The sequence below is a fragment of the Rhynchophorus ferrugineus genome, unplaced genomic scaffold (assembly GCF_030347505.1).
Source record: "Rhynchophorus ferrugineus isolate W39M unplaced genomic scaffold, kcgeb_rfMv2 rfM6, whole genome shotgun sequence".
Taxonomy (NCBI): Eukaryota; Metazoa; Arthropoda; class Insecta; order Coleoptera; family Curculionidae; genus Rhynchophorus; species Rhynchophorus ferrugineus.
The window spans coordinates 6,643,223-6,663,707 of NW_027472585.1; the positions used below are offsets into that span (position 1 = coordinate 6,643,223).

The 20,485-nt window shown below is 32.9% G+C and overlaps 2 protein-coding genes and 1 long non-coding RNA gene across 8 annotated transcripts in view; 2 read left to right on the plus strand and 1 right to left on the minus strand.

Annotated features, from left to right (window-relative positions):
* Nucleotides 1-919, plus strand: part of LOC143198543 (ATP-dependent translocase ABCB1) — a 21,018-nt gene extending 20,099 nt beyond the window's left edge. For all 6 annotated transcript variants that reach the window (XM_076407831.1, XM_076407832.1, XM_076407830.1 and 3 more), the window contains one exon: nucleotides 637-919. In XM_076407831.1, coding sequence (XP_076263946.1) covers nucleotides 637-837 — 201 coding nt within the window. In that variant the 3' untranslated portion in view covers nucleotides 838-919. The remainder of the gene's footprint in view (nucleotides 1-636) is intronic.
* On the minus strand, nucleotides 858-17,868 carry LOC143198542 (ATP-dependent translocase ABCB1). The gene is made up of 23 exons (XM_076407829.1): nucleotides 17,737-17,868; nucleotides 17,517-17,641; nucleotides 14,337-14,406; nucleotides 13,984-14,280; nucleotides 9,470-9,570; nucleotides 9,242-9,413; nucleotides 9,063-9,187; nucleotides 8,823-9,000; nucleotides 8,534-8,758; nucleotides 7,592-7,717; nucleotides 7,422-7,537; nucleotides 6,362-6,771; nucleotides 5,092-5,210; nucleotides 4,762-5,034; nucleotides 4,544-4,705; nucleotides 4,284-4,487; nucleotides 3,421-3,562; nucleotides 3,261-3,360; nucleotides 3,048-3,207; nucleotides 2,126-2,364; nucleotides 1,909-2,068; nucleotides 1,710-1,856; nucleotides 858-1,337 (listed from the first exon to the last, which is right to left on the minus strand). Exons 2-23 carry the CDS (start codon nucleotides 17,570-17,572, stop codon nucleotides 1,143-1,145), a joined length of 3,777 nt encoding a protein of 1,258 aa, XP_076263944.1. The 5' UTR covers nucleotides 17,573-17,641; nucleotides 17,737-17,868; the 3' UTR covers nucleotides 858-1,142.
* Nucleotides 16,844-20,411, plus strand: LOC143198552 (uncharacterized). Its single transcript, XR_013006241.1, has 2 exons — nucleotides 16,844-17,053; nucleotides 20,059-20,411. It is a non-coding gene; the product is annotated as an uncharacterized LOC143198552 (long non-coding RNA).
* The last annotated feature ends 74 nt before the right edge of the window (nucleotides 20,412-20,485 follow it).

Genomic DNA, 20,485 nt, shown 5'->3' on the forward strand with positions numbered 1-20,485 from the left:
AGTTCTAGAGAATCCTGGCATATATACAAGGATTTAAACTAGCAACATTGCCAATGGTTGAAAATTATACCTATACAATTATATTAAATCTTTATAAAGCTCTTTCAATACAATACAAAGACAATAAATCGAATATTAAACTTCCTCGAAATAATATATCTGAAAGATGAAACAATAAGCATTTAGAAGAATGAAGAATGATTAGAAAAAATGAAGAGAACAATTGAAAGTGGTGTATACAAATGCTTTTTTAACAGATGACTTTCAAGTCGCATATCTCTAGTAACATTTATTCATTGAAGTCATACTATAGAGTGTTTGAAATTTTCATAGAATATTCTAGAAAGTAATGTAGCATCACTCGATTCACTCTTTGAAATACTGTCGCCATAATAAACATACCAAACATTCATACACACATAAGATTGGGATCGAATAAGAAAGGAGTGAAGAAAAGAGAATAATGTTAGTTTGTTTAGGAGAAATAATAATGAGCCATATTTACCGACTACATTATGATACCCAAAACTACTGTGTTTGTATCATGTTATTTTTTGGATTTACAATTTAATTGATTTGTTAGAAAAGTTCTTGTTGTATGACAAAATGCCACTATTTTATTTAATTTTTATTTAGATGGTTCAGGAAGCCCTGGACAATGCTAGACGAGGCCGAACATGTATCACTATTGCTCACAGATTGACCACCATACAGGAAGCAGACTTGATTTGCGTAGTGAAAGGTGGGCAAGTAGCGGAAATGGGCACCCATCAACAACTCTTATATCAGAAAGGTCACTACTACGACTTCTATAAGCTACAGTCAGGACAATCTTAAGTTTTAAGTAAAGTGCCAAGTATTAATACTGTTTTATTATTATCAATAAGTTAAATAATAAATACACTATTTTTGTTTAAAATTGACTTTCAATCAGTAATATCTAAAGTACAAAATTTTGAGACCAATTCTAAGTATGTAACCAGCAATACATTGAGACATTTTGTCTTTTTATATTTCTTGGGAGCATTATCATTATATATTTATTTCAACTACATAAGTGTTTTAATATCTAATCTAATACTAACAATAAATAAATTTAAAGATAGTTCTGTTGTTTTTATTTCAAGTGTTAGTTTCGCAGTTTATTTGCTTTGTAGGGTATGCAACCTATAATACAATCCTTTTCTCCGTAATAATTCGTGATGCGTTCCTTGCTCTGCTACCTTTCCTTCGCTTATGACGCAAATGACGTCGGCGTCTTGGATGGTTGTCAAACGATGCGCTATGGTGATGCAAGTTCTTCCTTGTTTAGCATTATCTAACGCTTCTTGTACGACCTATAACAAATAGATATATGGTCATTATTAAACTTAACTAACTGCAACGAGAATTGATTTTTTTCTTATGATTTTCTTATATTAATATTGTTTGTAGCTGTATTTTACATTATGATTTCAAAATTTATTTTCTCTAATCCGAGTAAAATTTATGGATCTACCTTAAAGCCTGGAAGTACAGTTATCATATATGATGTATTTCCTCATATAATTCTTATATAGCAATATGCTAATAATGACTACTTTGTTTCAAGTCTTGCTTACACATAACTATGAACCTTGATGAAGTTACCAAAACAATGAATCAAGATCATGGAATAAAATTAATTTCGTATAAAACTAGAATTTCTTTCTTTCAATATTATTTCTTACCTTTTCACTTTCCACGTCTAAAGCTGATGTTGCTTCATCCAGTAGAAGTACTTTCGGATTCCGAACTAAGGCTCTTGCAATAGCAATCCTCTGTTTCTGTCCACCTGATAATTGTGTACCTTTCTCACCAAGTTGTGTGTTGTAGCCCTACAAAATCAAATTCTTATTGTCGTTTTTTGTTCCTCGTTTAACACCTTACCAATGGCAATTTTGATATAAAGTTATGAATATTCGCTTTGGTAGCGGCTTCAATGATTTCCGTTACTGACACTTCCCTGGAATTGTCTCCGTATGCGATATTTTCGCCGATTGTTCGACTGAAAAGGTTGGGTTCCTGTGATACAATACCTAAATGCGATCTACAAATGTCCTTCCGGTTATAAATGATGAAATTTTACTCCAAATCACATTGATACCTTAAAGAAGCCAATGTCATACTCTTGAGGTTATCTCCATCGAAGCTGACCGATCCAGACGAAGGATCATAGAAACGTTCGATCAATTGAATTATCGTTGATTTGCCACAACCACTGGCTCCAACAAGAGCTACTGTTTTACCGTGATATATAGAGAGATCCAAACCCTTTAAAACCTGAGTGTTCTTTCTGGTTGGATAGTAGAAATCGATTTCAGAATATTCTATATTACCATTTGCCTTAAATAATTGAAATAGTGCACTCAATAAAATAAAAGTGATAATAAGTAATAATTAATAATTAATATATATATATATATATATATATATATATATATATATATATATATATATATATATATATATAAAGCACCAATATCTCTATAATTATAATATATATTCCTGTTTTTTTAATAATTTTTAGACAATATTTAGCAAATAGTGTACAAGCTATGCTACCAACCAACTTTTTAACTTCTTTGTAAAATGTTGAAGTGAAGTATATACTTCGGCATTTAATTATTTTTTTTTATATTTTAACATTCAAACAAGTTCAAAGCAATAAATCATTTCAAGCATCTCAATTCACTTAAGTCAGAATTACCATGCGTTTCTAAAAACAATTATTAAGTGTTATTTGTAGATTTCTTCAAATTAACGAAGTAAAATAAGACTGGCTTAAAACTCAAATATTTGAAGGTTATGTTGTTGACAGATATCAAATCTTGAACAGCATGACGTGTTAAATTATATAGTTAAACGTAAAATATTGTGTTGTGTTGTAATTAAAGAAAACAGTTATTGGTAAATATAAGTGAATATACTATTAAAATACATATCTCTATTAACATTTTCTGGCCACTCTAAACATTGAAAGCTATTATAGTTGATAGTTTTTTATAGGTAATATTATAACTATTTACCTGCAATTTTGGTAAAACACCTTTTCGATCATGTACTTTGGGTATTCGATTGATCAGGTTCATGACGTTCTTAGCAGCTACAAGACCTTTCTCTAGATTTGGTGTGAATGCCAGTGAGTTCGCTATTGAGACAGTACCCATAATTAGTGCTTGTATTACCCTAGAATTAAACATGTTAAACATATCGCATGCAGTATTTTAATGTCGGTTTACTTGAAGACATCTCCGTAAGGAACATTCTCGTCTCGAATCAAAAATCCGCCATAATACATACAGGTTGAATAGGCGAAAAGGATAATAGCACGAGAAAAACCTAAAATATTGGAAGTGTTACAGAAGGGAAACGTTTTAAGATGATGAAATACAGACTAACCTAAAATTAAAGATCTTCCATGAGTATTCTTAAGGCTGGTTTTGATATGAGGAACCAATTCTCCTATATATAAGTTATAAAAGGTGTGTTCACAGCCTAGGGAAACGACAGTCCTAAAGTTACCTACCGCTTCTACGGCTATCTAAAAATTTATAATAATAGGCATGCAAATATTATTTTGTTCTTTAAAATATAGCCGTGCCAATATAACAGCCAATGAATGTCATCGAAATTTATTACATCAGTATATCGCAGTATCAAATTTGACTTTTGGTTTAAAACACTTTTGTTGGTTTATAACCTCTAATTATTGTCACCAATGTTTTGAAGAATTTTCCAGGCATTTGGCAACATGGCCCACCAGTAGTAACCCAAATCGAATTTTATAGACTGATTCGGATAGGTATTTGGACGTATCAGAGAGCATTCTATCTTTTTTTGAGTAGTATAAAATGAGAAAGAAAAATCCTCTTTGGATTTAAGGAAGATTTTACATTTTTACAAATTGCAATTAGCGATGTTTTTAACGTCATCTATGACGCGGATTGGCTGTTTTATTGAATGGACTATAGGTGTCGCTAATGCCGCTGTTTATATTATTTACATTTGAAACATGTCACTTTTGAAAATAAACATAAAAATAGTCCACGATATTTAAAGTCTGATATGATTTTATTTTTATTGTTGACGTTTTTTAATTAGATATACGGGTGTAATCACGTTAGTACAGCTAATTTTAGTATATTGAGAACACTCTTCAACATACATAATAACAGTGTTTGTCAGCAAATTAGGTTTTATTGCTCACTCATTTATTTCTTTCTTTATCTCTCTTTTTGGATTCCACATATATTTAGTCTTACCTTTGTTGATTTTTCCAATGACTGTCTATAGGCTTCGTTTTCACCAGCCATCTGCCTTCTTTGAAGGAAAGTGGCAATTACAATTAATGGAAAGAATGCTAAAGCCACTAATCCCAGCTTCCACTGATAGTAAATCGATAAACTAATGGAGAAAACAAGCGTTGCCGCAGAGTTCATTATGGCACCTATCCGTTGTCCCGTTGCCTAGACCCATAGAATGTTAGATGTTCCAGATTAATGTATTCTTTCGATTTACTTACGCCTTGGACTTGAGCAGCTTCGTTGGATAATTGAGCGCAAAGAGCACCAACGCCATTTTCTTTGCGATCGAAATAACCGATTTCTTGCTTCAGTAAGGCTTGAAACATTTTACTCCTTATACGTAAGGTTAATTTTTGACCAGCTCTGCCGAACATGTACATCTGCAATTGTTAAAGTTTATTGCTAACTAACTAAGATTAATTATAATAAGTATTACTTGAAAGAATGTTGATATCATTGCCACTACTCCAGCTACGACGAAGTACACGCAATACTTGTTAGTTTCACTTTTCACATAATACGTATCGGCATTACTCAGTACTTGAACGATGTTTCCGAAGATAATTGCAAAGATGGGCATAGAACAACCCATAAGAGCGCCCCCAACACTGCCCAAAAGAAGCAGAAACCATTCAGGTCTGTTCAGTTTAACAATGGACCATAGCGAAGCTTTCTTTACAAAATTATCCAAATCCTCATCAGGCTTTTCCTGTTTATACAAAAAATGTTATGGCTTATTTTCTTCTACTTTTGTTTTTATATTTACATCAGAATCATTAATAACATCATCATCTTCTTTATATACTTCTGGTTCCATCGTTTTCGTGGGCTCATCTTCGTCGTAATGTTTATCAAATTGTTGACTACCCTGGACTTGTGTGGTTACTAGAAACGATATCGAAAATATTATTATTGCCTATTTTATGGTTGTGACATAAATGCTAAGAAGAGATGATTTTTATTTTTCAGTATATGCAAGGAAAGGCGGCTGAAGATTATCGAATATTGCGTGAAGCTTATGGTAACTATGCTCCATCGATTTCAATACGTGAATACTGGTTTCGACGGTTTGAATGTAGAGATTTTGACATCGAGGACAAAGACGTTCTGGACAGGCAAAAAAATTAAGGCATTACTGGATGAAACTATCAATGGGAATTACTATCGACTACAATTGATGCCTCTGAGTCGAACACTGCGAGGAAAACAGGCGAAATACGAGAAAAGACACAATAACAGTATTCTACAGTATGTCAACGCTCGACATCATGATGCAGAACCGGTGAAAACATTCCTGAAAACATTAAAATGGGACCTCACCTCACCCGCCATATTCTCCAGACCTTGGTCCTTCTGATTATTACTTGTTCCTACATATGAGTCCCGACTTGTCTGAGCAGCGCTTCTCTTCATATGAAGACACCAAAAAATTAGTAGATTCGTGGATCGCCTCAAAAGATCATGATGAAAAAATGAACGATGGGAAAATTAGTGGCTATCGATAGATAATACATAATACCGAACTTTAACATCAACAGCGACTATTACATACCGTTATTGGACCGTTTGAAGAACGAAATCGCCGAAAAACGGCAGCATTTGAAGAAAAAGAAAATGCTGCTTCACCAAGACAATGCATTGTGTCACACGTCAGTGAAAACGATGGCAAAATCCATGAATTGGGCTTCGAATTGCTTACTCATCCACCGTATTTGGCCCCCAGGGACTATTTCCTGTTCTCAGATCTCAAAAATTTTCGTCGAATGAAGAGGTGATCGCCGAAATTGAGGCCTATTTTGAAGCAAAGGACAAATCGTACTACAAAAATGGTATCGAAAAGTTAGAGGGTCGCTATAATCAATGTATCACCCTTGATGAGAATTATGTTGTATAAAAAAACTAATTTTGCCAAAAAAATGTGTTTTACAATGGTAGGCCGGGGACTTTTCAATTGACCTGTTAACTAAGCTGTAACTATAAATAAATGAAGAAATGAAGGTCATTTTAAAAGCTACATATAACCGATGAAGACTTACCTAACGTGTAATAGTGGTTCTCCAACTTCATCAGTTCATCGTGGGTGCCTTGTTCAACAACTTTACCCTGAGATATGACCACAATTTTATTCGCACCTCTGATTGTCGATAGGCGATGAGCAACAATGATGGTGGTTCTATTTTGACTAGCTTTGTCTAGAGCTACTTGAACTTTGGCTTCGCTGTTTGTGTCCAAAGCCGATGTGGCTTCATCCAGCAATAAAATCGACGGATTTCTTACGAGTGCTCTTGCAATGGCTATTCTTTGTTTCTGTCCACCGGATAATTGAGCACCTCTTTCGCCGACAAGCGTGTCATATCCTTGCGGTAGATTCTTGATAAATCCGTGAGCGTTAGCCATTTTACTAGCTCGGACTATTTGTTCCTTAGTTGCTTCACGGTTACCAAACCTAAATGTCAGATATAGTATTTTTGTTTTTTTTTAGTAAGTAGTCTTATTAAAATAATGTTAACCGATATAATATGCTGAATACAGTTATTTGGAGTACATTCAAGATAAGAGAAAATAACTCTATTTAAAATATAAAAAAATGTTTTGGTTAATAGAAGAAATCTAATCTAAATTTCTATCTCTATCCGTACAGAATAAGTTGCTGTTTTATAAGCAAACTCTAACACCTATATGGACCTATTAAATTAGTTGTGGAGTTTTTCAACGACAAGTGGTATAAATAAAACACACATTTTTAAATAATTTAGGACAATAAGTCCTAAGACGTATTGTAGATGTAACCTATGAGTTATTATATTGTAACCTAAGGAGATGATACTATAGGAATGATATACTAGCCGATACTCGCGAAATTGAGATAAATTAACATTCTTTCATGTTAATACCGAAATATTGTAACTCTTGGATAACACATTCATCAAACGATTCGATCTAGTAGTACAATAACGTGTGTTTAACAGTAAAATCAGTAGTTAATACTCGAACATTATTACTATAGAAACCAAGTAAGTACCGATGGTACATAGTTTTTAAATTATGGTAAAACAAAGGCTAGTAACAATGTATTAATAAAAAAAATATCGTTACCTAATATTCTCTTCAATTGTTGTATCGAATAGTACCGGTTCTTGACTGACAACTCCGATGAAATTGCGGTACCAGCTTAGGTCCAAATCTTTCAAGTCCTTTCCGTCTACAAATACCTATGTATTTTTTAATATTATTAAACGTTATCACAAAATTAAAACGAAGAATACCTTTCCGTTTAGAGGGTCGTAGAATCTTTGAATTAACTGAAGAACAGTTGATTTGCCACATCCGGAACTACCCACGAGAGCTACAGTTTCTCCAGGGATTATTTCCAAATTAAGCCCTTGGAGTATCTGGGGAATACGATTCATCATGAATATAATGTGTTATACTATATGAGGAGATTAAATGTTTTTTATTGGCTTCGATTTTTCTAATAAATAATATGTTGCATGTTTTGTAGATGTTTGTAATATTAATAAACTAGCTTTAACACTTCTAGGAGGAGTATTTATAAATCCACGACAAAACTTTAACACACTACATATTTTTTATTACAATTCTTAATAAACATAAAGGAGTTGCTAGATTATTCTATTAAAAACGGTTAGTCATAGTATTCATGTAAACATTACAAAGAGACAGCTATGGTTTAAAATTAAAGATGTTGATTATCTTGGTTTTTAAGTAACTATGCGATAGTCGTGTAGTTCGAGCTACACAATTTTACATCGGCTCATAGGGTGTAGTAAATGTACCGCTACGGTTCGCGCCATCTCGGTTAAATTTTATTATGGATCGAAATATACGCTACAAGAACGAGTAGAAATAGTAACAATATTTATTGAAAATAATCGTTCCATTATTGCCACTCAGCGGAAATTTCGTCAAAAATATCCTAATCGTCCATTGCCTCACAAAACCACAACCATTTCTGGTTCATATTGTAATCTGTATGAATACTAAGTTGCTATTAAACCGAAATATATGAACAACAATATGTCGAAAAATACTAGAAATAAAACACCATAGACCGTGGTAGATGTGTAAGATATCAATGGATTAATAATCCGTCAAGAATTGTATCAAAATTGCTTACATATGTCGATTTAGTTTTAGCGTTTTTATTTTGACGAAAGGATGCTATTTCAATGATTTTCAATACTTACTGGAACATTTTTTCTTGATGGATAATGGAATTTGACACCTTGAAACTTAATATGACCTTTGATATGTTGGGGTTTTTCACCATTATTCTTTGACAAGTTGATAATTGGTAGAGTATCGATGATATGGAACACTTTTCCACCCGCTGCCTTCGCAATAGAGAAGGCTTCAATAAAAGGCGAAGCTATACCAAAGCTCATGCTTCCGGCCATTACGCTGAAGAATACCTGAAGTCGAAGTAACAATCATTATCAAAGGAGGGCGGATATTGTTAATATTGATGATACTAACGGCAATCATGTTTCCTGGTGTGTAGGTAGGGTTGCCATCCAATATTAGTTTCACGCCATACCAGAAAGCTAAACCATAACTGGAGAATATGAAAAACCAGAGGAAAGAAAAGCCTAGCGCCTCGAAGAAAGATCGCTTGATGTTGTTCTTCTTGGCAAACTCTAACTTATTGTCGTACCTATGGAGGAACAATGTTTTTATTTTGAATCAAGCAATTTTGCAATACTTTACAAAACTAACCTGTCTTTTTCTAGTTTCTGTCCACCAAATGCTATAACGGTTCGTATCGAAGTTAATACTTCTTCAGCAATAGATCCAGCAGCTGCATAGGCATCCAATTCGTTTTTCGAAAATTTAGTCGACAACTGAAAAGAGCCACTTGATATTGCAGGAAGGTTTCAAGGACGTTTCCTACTTACGAATGAAATAACACCGACAACAACAAGCGACAAGGGTAAGGAAATCAAACAGATGAGAGCTAACTCCCAACCTTTCACCAAAGCCACTACCAGACCTGATATGAAAGTGGCTTGTAAGATGATGAAGAGCGGTACTTTTTCACCAATACCATCTTCAAACTTAGATAAATCGCTAAAGAATAAACTAGTTAGATTTTTTAATGATAATTGATGGTAATAATATCTTACTCAGCCATTCTGCTGGCAAAATCACCGGATTCATGTACATCAAACCACGGCACGTCTTTGTTCAGTAGTCTTTGGACGTAGTTAGAACGAACTTTGAAGACCTAGAAGATATACATTATCAAATGTTATGAATGATGTGAAATTATTATTAACAGTTATAAATAGAAAACTAATAATATATTAAGTAACAGGTCAATTGAAAAGTCCCCTTCAACCATAGTAAAACAAATTTTTTTGGCAAAATTAGTTTTTTTATTCAACATAATTCTCTTCAAGGGTGATACATTAATTATAACGACCCTCCCACTTTTCGATACCATTTTTGTAGTACGATTTGTCCTTTGCTTCAAAATAGGTCTCTGTCACCTCCACCACGGCGATGACCTCTTCATTCGACGAAAATTTCTTCTCAGCGAGCATTCTTTTGAGATCTGAGAACAGGAAATAGTTGCTGGCAGCCAATTCTGGAGAATACGGTGGATGAGGAAGCAATTCGAAGCCCAATTCATGGATTTTTAACATCGTTTTCATCGACTTGGTGAAGCAGCACTTTCTTTTCCTTCTAATGCGGCTGTTTTTCGGCGATTTCGTCCTTCAAACTGTCAAATAACGCTATGTAATAGTCGCTGTTGATGGTCCTTCGTTTTTCAAGGTAGTCAATAGAAATTATTCCATGCGCATCCCAAAATACAGACGCCATAAACTTGCCAGCCTACTGTTGCGTTTTCCCACGCTTTGGAGCGGGTTTATCGTGTGCATTCCACACAGATGACTGTCGATTGGACTACGGAGTAAAATGATGGAGCCATGTTTGATCTATTGTCACATATCGATGCAAAAACTCGGATTTATCACACTTAATCATCTTCAAACACTGTACCGAATCATCAAAATCATTTTGTGGATTTTTTAAATGTCTTTGTCGGTAACAACCTCTTTTGGGCGTCCATTGCGTTCACCGTCTTCGGTGTTCATTTCACCACGTCTAAACGTAGCATACCAATCCTTAATGGTTGATTTTCCTGGGGCAGGGTCCGGAAACTTGGCATCAACCCAAGTTTTTGCTTCAACTTTATTTTTTCCCTTCAAAAAGCAATATTTTATGAACACGCAAAATTCTTTTTTATCCATTTCTTTCACAATAACAAAAGTTGCTTCACTCAAAATGCTATAATTCACAAACTAATGGTCCGACAGCTGTCAAATTTATACACGCATCTTTTGATGGTTAGGGTTAACTAAAAAACATAAAAATTTAACTGAAGTACCGCCATTTTTGTACCAGGCCGGGGACTTTTTAATTGATCTGTTATAGTAAAAATAAATCCATTATTTTTTCAATAGATGGCTTTGGCAGATATTTCGTAGTACGAAACTTATTGCAAAATTTTGTAAATGGTTGAGCTGTTCCGTTTGAACTTACATCAAAGATGGATATCAGCAAAGAGATAATGCACTATATTTTATGGTCTCTTTTCGAGATAATATAAAAATAAGGCAAAACGTTGTTTATTTTTGCATGATCATGATAAACCGTTACATAATTAAACAATATAGCTATACAAATAAAAAAAAATTGAAGTTTTCTTTTGCTCAATTTTATGAGCACTATTTATCGAAAATCCTTTGTAATTAAGTACCACCCATAATATAAACAAGAATAATGGAAAATGATAAGTGATGAGTGAAGATCAAAGGTGAAATACAATCAAAAAATGTGTTTATAAATAATCAGAAAGTGTTTATAAGTAACTGTATTTACAGAAAAAATAATTTCATTTTAGTAAAACTATTACAAAAAGTGAGCGATTTTAATTAATAATTGTTTTAGATATTTAGTTGATAAAATACACGACATTTATTCTTGGTTTATTTGTTTGGTAATTGTATATCACACTGACATTTTATTACCATTTTATATATATATCTGTTTATATATTTAAATATTATGCATTAACTGTGATATATTTTAAAAAAATACTCTGATATTAGATAAGAAATGCCTTGTCATAATGATTCTATATTTGCAAATAGATTTACATTAATCCAAATAATAGTAAATCATTTTGATTGTTCTAAGATTGTATATTTAAATAAAACTTAAGATTAATATATGTCTAAAGTAATAGTGTTGATAAGTTATTTTAAGAGGAGTAAATGGGATATGTATTTTTATTTCATATTTAGAGGCTATAGGTATTTAATTCTCAAGATTTCCTTTCAAGGTCTCTCAAAACAAAAAAAATCTCGCCTTTTTAGAAATTCGACTTCACTCATCATCATACCAACATGTTTCTCTTGGTAAAGGGTATCCATAATGTTGTTTAATTTCTATTATACGAGGGTGGTTCAAATATGATCGAGACAAATACTCTGATTTGTTTATTTACTATTGAAAAAATGTACAAAAATGTACAGTTTTTCTAGGTGTTTTCCCTCACTAGTTACGCATTTTGTCCATCTTTCCGGAAGTTTTTTGAAGCCGGTATCGAATAATTCCTTGGGCAACTCGGACAACCATGTGCGCACGAACTCCTCTACCTCATTGTCGTTGTTGAATCTTTGACCTCCGAGGGCTTCTTTCAGTGGTCCAAATATATGGTAGTGGCAAGGTGATAAATACGGACTATAGGGGGTGTTTCAGTACTTCCCACTCTAATTCCGATATTGTATCGAATGTGAGATGCATGGTATGAGGGCGCGCGTTATCTTGGAGAAGAATCGCACTTCGTGCTGAAATGCTCTTTCGTTTCGAGCGATAAGCGGGTTTCACATGTCTTTTCAAAAGGATAGAGTAGAATGCAGCATTAATGATAGGTTAGGTGCAGAGGAAATCGATGTACAGCACGCCCCGCCGGTCCCAAAACACCTTACACAGAACTTTACCTGTGGACCTGGTTGTCTTCGCTTTGGCGCCCCTTCGTCCTTCTTCCTGCACTCTTTAGACGGCATCTTGCCTTAGGAAGTGTAATAGTGTTTCCATGTCTCGTCTGTAGTGAAGATTCGCGTTAAAAAACCGCCCGCCTCCGCCTCACATCGCGTCAGCAAGTGGCGATAAACATTTAACTTCGTAATAAAACTAAATGTTGCTCGAAGTTTAGAAACAGTTTAAGAACCCATCGCGCCGTTATTTTGCGATATTGAAGGTGTTCGTGGATGATTCTACCTTACCAATACTGATGCCGAGTTCATTCTAAGTGTCTCGAACATTCATCCTACGGTCCTCCAAAATGAGTTGTTCTACTTGGCGAATGTTGTCTGGTTTGATGCTGGTTCGCGGCCGACGATCATGGGGCTCATTCTCGACGGTTTCGCGGCCATCCTTAAATGCTTTGGACCATTTAAATATGGCAGCCCTACTCAGGCACTCACTACCAAACTGATTTCTCAAACGCAGAAATATGTCCGTCTTTTTAAGGCCTTCCCACACTAAAAAACGAACGACAATGCGTTGCGCTACGGCGGTCGGCACTTGAAGTTCATTCATAGTCGTAGCACGCGCATGAAACATGCGCTCCTGACGAAAACTATGCCACACTGTTCATAAGGGACCCAGCTACCACATACTGAAGCGACGATCTTCAAAACATACATGAGCGCCATTTACAGCGTTTGTCTCCATCATATTTGAAACACACTCGTATTCTATAATTGAAATACAATAATACAAGTTTTCAAATTCAGATCAACTTTTGGACCCGAGCAGATGGGAACCATTCTTAACGTTACTTGATGCCAAAAAGCTCAACAAGTGGTCGCTTGGTGAAAATGTATGCTTCTAATGTTCTATGCCGTCATAAGAAGTATAGAAAAAATATTTAGATGATTGTTATTTTTACTCTATGAATTTTGTCGATATAAATTTAAAAAAAAGCACAAAAAAAGCACCCACATCCTGACGTGTCATCAGTATCGAAGCCAGCCTCACAGTGATTCATTGCCAATTTATCCAAGTATCAGTATAAAATATTCAGTTCAACATCTGATCTTTTTTGATATCTAGTTTTTAATTCAATAAATGGCCGTTAATGGCCAAAAATAGTAAAATAAGTTTATTGAATATTTCGTAAACTAGAACCAATTAAAAAAAAACTGATTTGTGTTCAGCCCCGCAACTTACCTTATAAAAACCTTTTGGTTGCTCAGGTCCAAAACCGTATATAATTGTATAGTTATTCAATATATGAAATTACATTTTACCTATTGTCTTGAAAATGATAAATTTTATCTCACTAAAACAACTATGATTGATAATGATATCTAAAATCTAGATCCTACTACAACAATGGCCCAATAACTTCTGTCATTCGTCTATGACAATATTTTTATATTTAAACTGTTATAAAAAAACCAACATTACTTTTTTCATATCCTTGTATATATAAAGAGAAGTGAATTTATATAAAGAGAAATTAATGAATTTGTCGATGGAAAAAAGTTTTTGACCACCTCAATAACAATTTTTGACAAAACAAGCGACATGTTTCTTAAGCAATGTATATTTAACAAACTACCTGTTTAATAGCTGTGTAGTTGAAAGTTTCAGCAGCAAGGTAACTCGATATAAAAATTACAATCCCAACAATAGTGTTCCACAGTGCAAAATGCCTAATTCCTGACATGAAGTTTTCCTTCACTTCATCTGTGCAGTTAGAAGTAGCCGGGCCCAAGCAGCTCATTCCGTATTCAACAACCGTCTGAGTCAAGTCACCAAAAAGTATATTATTCAGAGGTTGTACCGCCCCAGATATTATGGCTGATATAACTCCGATGAAAAGTAAAAATTTATCCCATCCCGTGGCAAACCTGTACTATAAAAATATTGTGAGATGTTAACGTGTATTAAAAGGGGTTTTCCATTACTTACCAGGCCGAAGAAGGAAGACGGTTCTATTATTTGGCCTGGTCCGTGTTCTTCTTCGGTATATTGAAATTTTCTGAAATTATATTTGTTTTTAGCTTTTGCTATGAACAAGTTTTTTTTTCATAATTTTTCTTTTGTAAGTTAATAATAATTAGCCAAGAATTTCGCAAGTTTATTTCATAAATGTCAATTACTCTATGTAATCCTAGATAATTAGCATAATTAACTAGCAAATTTGAATATGCCAATGCCAAGTTCATAAGTAAATAAGATTAGATATAATCTACAAATACTAGTAAGATTATACATAGGCATTTTGATAAAACGGTCTGGTACTATTGTTGAATGTTTCGATTTAAATTGACTATAATAGTATGGGTAGTAGCTCTTTTACATATACTATGACAATTATATCAAAAGAACATATAGTCATTAAATCAAATTACTAAACAAGAGCTTGTCAAATTATCCAGATAAGTAAAATGGAATTTGAAATGATACATATGTTTGATTGTTGGGATGACAATATATATTCCAAACAATTATCGAAATTTACTTTAAGAGAATATTGAAACACAAAGTAAAAAAACATAATACATGTAACGATGAGAAATATTCAGTAATATAAGATGCAATTTTGTTATTATAACATGTCAATTGAAAAGTCGCCGGCCTACCACAGTAAAACACATTTTTTGGCAAAATGATTTTTTTTTATTCAACATTATTCCTTTCAGCGGTGATACACTGATTATAGCGACCCTCCAACTTTTCGATACTATTTTTGTAGTACGATTTGTCCTTTGCTTCAAAATAGGCCTCAGTTTCGGCAATCACCTCTTCATTTGACGAAAATTTCTTCCCACCGAGCATTCCTTAGAGATCTGAGAACAGGAAATTTGGAGATCTGGAGAATACGGTGGATGAGGAAGCAATTCGAAGCCCAATCCATGGATTTTTGCCATCGTTTTCACTAACTTGTGACATGTGCCTTGTCTTGGTGAAGCAGCATTTTCTTTTTCTTCAAATGAGGCCGATTTTCGGGATTTTGTCCTTTAAACGGTCTAATAGCTCAAGGTAATGGTCGCTGTTGATGGCCCTTTCTTTTTCAAGGTAATCAATGAAAATTATTCCATTCGAATCCCAAAATACAGATGCCATAACCTTACCAGCCGACTGTTGCGTTTTCTCACGTTTTGGACAGGGTTCATCGTATGCAGTCTACTCGGATGACTGTCGAATGGACTTCGGAGTGAAATGATGGAGCCATGTTTCATCCATTGTCATATATCGACGCAAAAATTCGGGTTTATTACGCTTGATCATCTTCAAACACTGCTCCGAATCATCAACTCGTCGTTGTTTTTGGTCAAAAGTGGGCTCCCACTATGCACATAGCTTTCTCATACTCAAATATTCGGGAATGATATGATGTACACGTTCAGTTAATATCTTTAGAGTATCTGCTATTTCATTCAATTTACGTTCATTCACAATCATTTTGGGGATTTTTTAAATGTTTTCTTCGGTAAAAACCTCTTTTGGGCGTCCACGGCATTCATCGTCTTCGGTGCTCATTCTACCACGTCTAATCTTAACATACCAATCCTTGATGGTTGATTTTCCTGCGGCAGTGTCCGGAAACTCGGCATCAATCTCAGTTTTTGCTTCAACTGTATTTTTTCCCTTCAAAAATCAATATTTTATCAACACGCGAAATTCCTTTTTATGCATTTTTTCGCAATAACAAAAGTTACTTCACTTAAAATGCTATGAATTAATTCACAAACTAATGATCCGACAGTTGTCTAATTAAAAAAACATATGGATTTAATTCTAGTAGCGCCATCTATGTGTTGGGCCGGGGACTTTTTAATTGACCTGTTATTATAGAGACAAAGGTTAAACCCAATTCTGACGTTTGCCTTCATTTAAACAATCGTTCGATTTAGAAAGTGCAATACTTTATTAACCTATCTTCAGGCAAAACTTGAATGAAAACTTGAAATTTGTTTGAAAAAAATTTCATTATTCAATAAATTCCATATATATATATATATATATATATATATATATATATTCATGTTTATGTTTGTATACAAATACTTCAATTCTTAATCGTACTTGAAGATTCCTAACTGAAAAAAAAATTAGTTTGAAATATCAATTAATTTTCAGAATTAGTTGTTAAAAAAAGTACAAATTACAAAAGTTATTATCTCATGAATATAACTAATTAAAGAAGGCGTCCCATTTATGTAAGTCTCCTAGTAGGTATTCCGTAACACTTTGTCGTTGTCTTTGCTATTAAAAAGTAATTTTTTTAAAAATCATCTTAGTGATTAAGCACATTTCCAATTTGATCACTTCATTACCTCTCAAAACAGCTAGATTTGGGAAATGTAGATATTGATATGGAGACTTGAGACGATGGCACATTCCACATGAGATATATTTGTTAGTATACTCTCTGATTTTCGGCTATTCTTTTCTACACTAATTTATTATTCTACACTATTGCACTTATTTTATTTTGGTGTTGCCTTAAAGCTGGATATACAGCCTTGCCTTGAAAGAAGAAATGCAGCATTGCATAATCGAAGTTCAGCCGCATTCATGCTGACAAACTTTGATTCAAAATCATAATTTTTGAAATGGATATCGTGATAAGTCTGAATGAGAATTTTGTCTGCATCAGCCGTAGAGTATTTTGGAATAAAGTAAGGAAAATATTTTACGTATTTAAAATGTTATTGTTTATATTTTATTTATTTTGATTGCAAACCTTTTTTCATTAAAATAACCTTTACCATTTTAAGTAGTAAAATAGCGTATATTTATCAATAATCCTGTTGGTATTTAGATAATGATCAAATTTAAAATTTCTTATTTAAAAAAAGTTGTGCAATATGAGAAAATTGTTGGTTTGGTTTCCACAAGAAAATGGTTTCAGATTTTCCACAAGCTTTGACACGTTCAGTGCCAGTAAAGATTTGTTAAATTTTAGTTTTAATATTAAAAAGTATAACTGACACGATTTGGTTAGAATTTTTTCATTGTCGTCAGGGGATGTGATAAAACCTTATAATAGTTGAAGCAATATATTAGCATATTCTATAAACATTGAATGAAATTCTTATCAGATAGATATAACCAATAATGAGTAAATATTACTGTACTTACGCGTCTAATTTTGAACTCCTTTTTTTAGTTTCCACTATGTCTGTTTCACTGTCCATTTTTTTGGTTGTATTTTAATAAATTCGTCGTTTCTAATTACCTAAATCGGTTTCGGAGAGATATCATAACTAAAAATAACACCGAAAATCTATATATCTATCGATTAACAGGTCTATTTTTTCCGAATTCTATTATATCTGCTGTTGTATTTTATCTGACGTACCTAAACTAGAAATTAATATATTCCATACAGCTGGATGCCGCGAAACTATCCTTAGTTGAATGAAAAATACGGCTGTGTTAGACCACTCGAGCGATATGTATACGTATCTAGTTTATCTTGCTACTCATAACTGATATGAAAACACGATGACTTATATTAAAATACTGGAAAACAATCATCTGAGAGTTAATTATCGCTTATCAGTTTTTATTGTATTCAATCGGTAGCTTCATCAGTTTAAGTAGAGTAGAATGAATCTGATGGAGTCTCGAACCATTTTGATATACTTTTTTTTTAAATTCGAGAATACACATGCTAGATGACTTAATATATATTTAGTTTTGTATCATAACTGTGATCGTAATTCGTTGGAACATATGGTTATGAATTTGATATAATATTTTTGGTTGTACGCTATTTCGACACCTTAAACTCGTCAGTTAAACAGTTACAGAATAGTAGCAGAGCAAATAATTGACCAATAACGTTAAGGAATTTACTTATAGGAAAGTATTGTTTATAATTAGATAATTAAGATTTTTTCAACTAAAGCATCATCTACGATGTTTCTAATTTCTATAGTTCCGAAATAGGCTTATAATTTTTTTTAAATTCTCAGAAATTAATGGAATTCCTGGTACCGCTAAATAACATTTAGACAACACGACAATAGCCTAATAAAAAATATATGTACAATTTTTGCTTACAATATTACCACACTACTTAGTTCTTAGTCTTTTTGTACACTCTGGTCCCTATCTCTATAATATAATGCAGATCCTGATGTCTGAAGGCATATGTTATAATGTACAGTTTTTCTAGAATCTCTTACCATACATGACGGCTGATATTTTATTAGATTATATTTATGTTCGTAATTTCTAAATTATGGATATTGGAAACAATACGTTAAAATCAAATATGCAATATTAGGAATATAAGTTAATACGTATTGGGATGGAAATATAATTTTCCCTGAGTTAAATGCTTTTGGTATAAAATAGATTAGCGAATGGTGCTGCTGATTCGTTTCAATGTTATTCGAAGCCATCCGAAGCTTTCAAATAAAAGGTGTAAAAAGTGTTTAAATCTGCCAAGTTAGGACAAAAAATATTCCTGGAGACTTGGAAAACGTAAAAAACAGAGTTAGACACCCATTGGCATTATGGATATACCGCGGATACCTATCTTTTGTGATATCTTCCACACCGTATATATTTGCTCACAGTGGGATAAGATAATAAATTAGACAAATATTAATTCACAGTAATTATACATTTCCTCAATATCTTTAATTATATATTTGTGGGAAAATGTAACGTTCGTACTTATAGTATCAAGATATTTGTTTTTACACCAATTGAAATTTGGTCTAAAATCAGATAAAATTTTTGCAAGTTGTTTAAAGACTTACGTAATTCAAATATAATTTTACACGTCATAGTTGAAAAAACTACGATTAAATATTAACAGTTATTCATCCTAATAATCTAGCATTCAATTTAATTTATTGTAGTTGAATGTTAATATAATACTGATTGATGATAATTGGTCAATGCTTTTGATGTGACTATTATTCTTATCTTCTATATATCATAATAATTTTCATAATGGCGTGATACTAGGAAGTATCACATCACAGAAAATTTAAGTTACATTAAAAAAACAGTAATAATAATTAAGCAGATATTGATTAGTATTGTTTTATAGTATTTAAGTTAAGATGTGTGCTATGACTACGAATATTAAAAACACTCAGTTCATTCATGAATAAATAAATGAATAAAAATAATGTTGCCTGAAGTCCATCAGAAGAATTAGTTGAATGTTTATGTGAGGAAAACCGTATGAAAACAATATATAATCATTCAAGATATAGTATGCATTCAATGTAATCATGCAAATATATATGCAATAAACGAATCAAGTATTGGTCGTTTGTTTTCTTCATCTTGAGACCGCATGTAGTGACTTATATAATGTTATATTTAAAAATGTCTATTTTAATGATGACAATAATCAACAAGATAAGGAAGAATGTTTTAATCATAGTTTAATTAATTATTTGTAAACAACAACGCTAAATATATCGGAATGAATCTTGATGCAAAACTTCGCTGGAAGGAACATATAAAGAAGATTAGAAAAGAACTGGAATTGAAATATAGGAAAATGTATTGGCTAATTGGAAGAAAATTACAATTATCAGTACATAATAAATTGCTTTTATATAAGCAAATATTGAAACCTATATGGACATACGGTGTTCAATTATGGAGATGTTCTGCAAAGAGTAATATAAACAAAATACAAATTTTTTAGAATGAAGTTCTGAGAATTATTGTGGGCGCACTCAAATACTACAGGACTGACTACCTACATCGAGACCTTCAGATACCCACAGTCAGTCAAGAAATCAAGAGAACTACAAGGGGAATGAGGAAGGACTCCATTATCATGAGAATATTGAAATATTGCAGCTTTTGGATACCACCAGAACAGGACACAGACTCAAAAGAATCAAATCATCTGATCTTGTGTAGTGTTGTGTAGTGAGGAGTTGTGTGGTGAGGAGTATAATAAAAACTACAGCAGTGACATGTATAAACATTAATTAATCAGAGACTGAGATAGGGCCGATGGGTCCTTCTAGTTGTATATCTAGATTTAAGTTATCAAAAAAACAAATTGTAAGTTAGTCGAAAACGACTAGTAACAATTAGTATTAATAAATTTAATATCATATTAC

Bases quoted from the DNA above. Each gene is read 5' to 3' on its own strand.
- LOC143198542 (XM_076407829.1), bottom strand. From the start codon at position 17,572: ATGGACAGTGAAACAGACATAGTGGAAACTAAAAAAAGGAGTTCAAAA. The intron at 14,407-17,516 runs GTAAGTACAGTA...ATATAATTTCAG, and splicing joins AGGAGTTCAAAATTAGACGC to AAAATTTCAATATACCGAAG. The intron at 1,338-1,709 runs GTAAGAAATAAT...TATTTGTTATAG, and splicing joins TAGACGTGGAAAGTGAAAAG to GTCGTACAAGAAGCGTTAGA.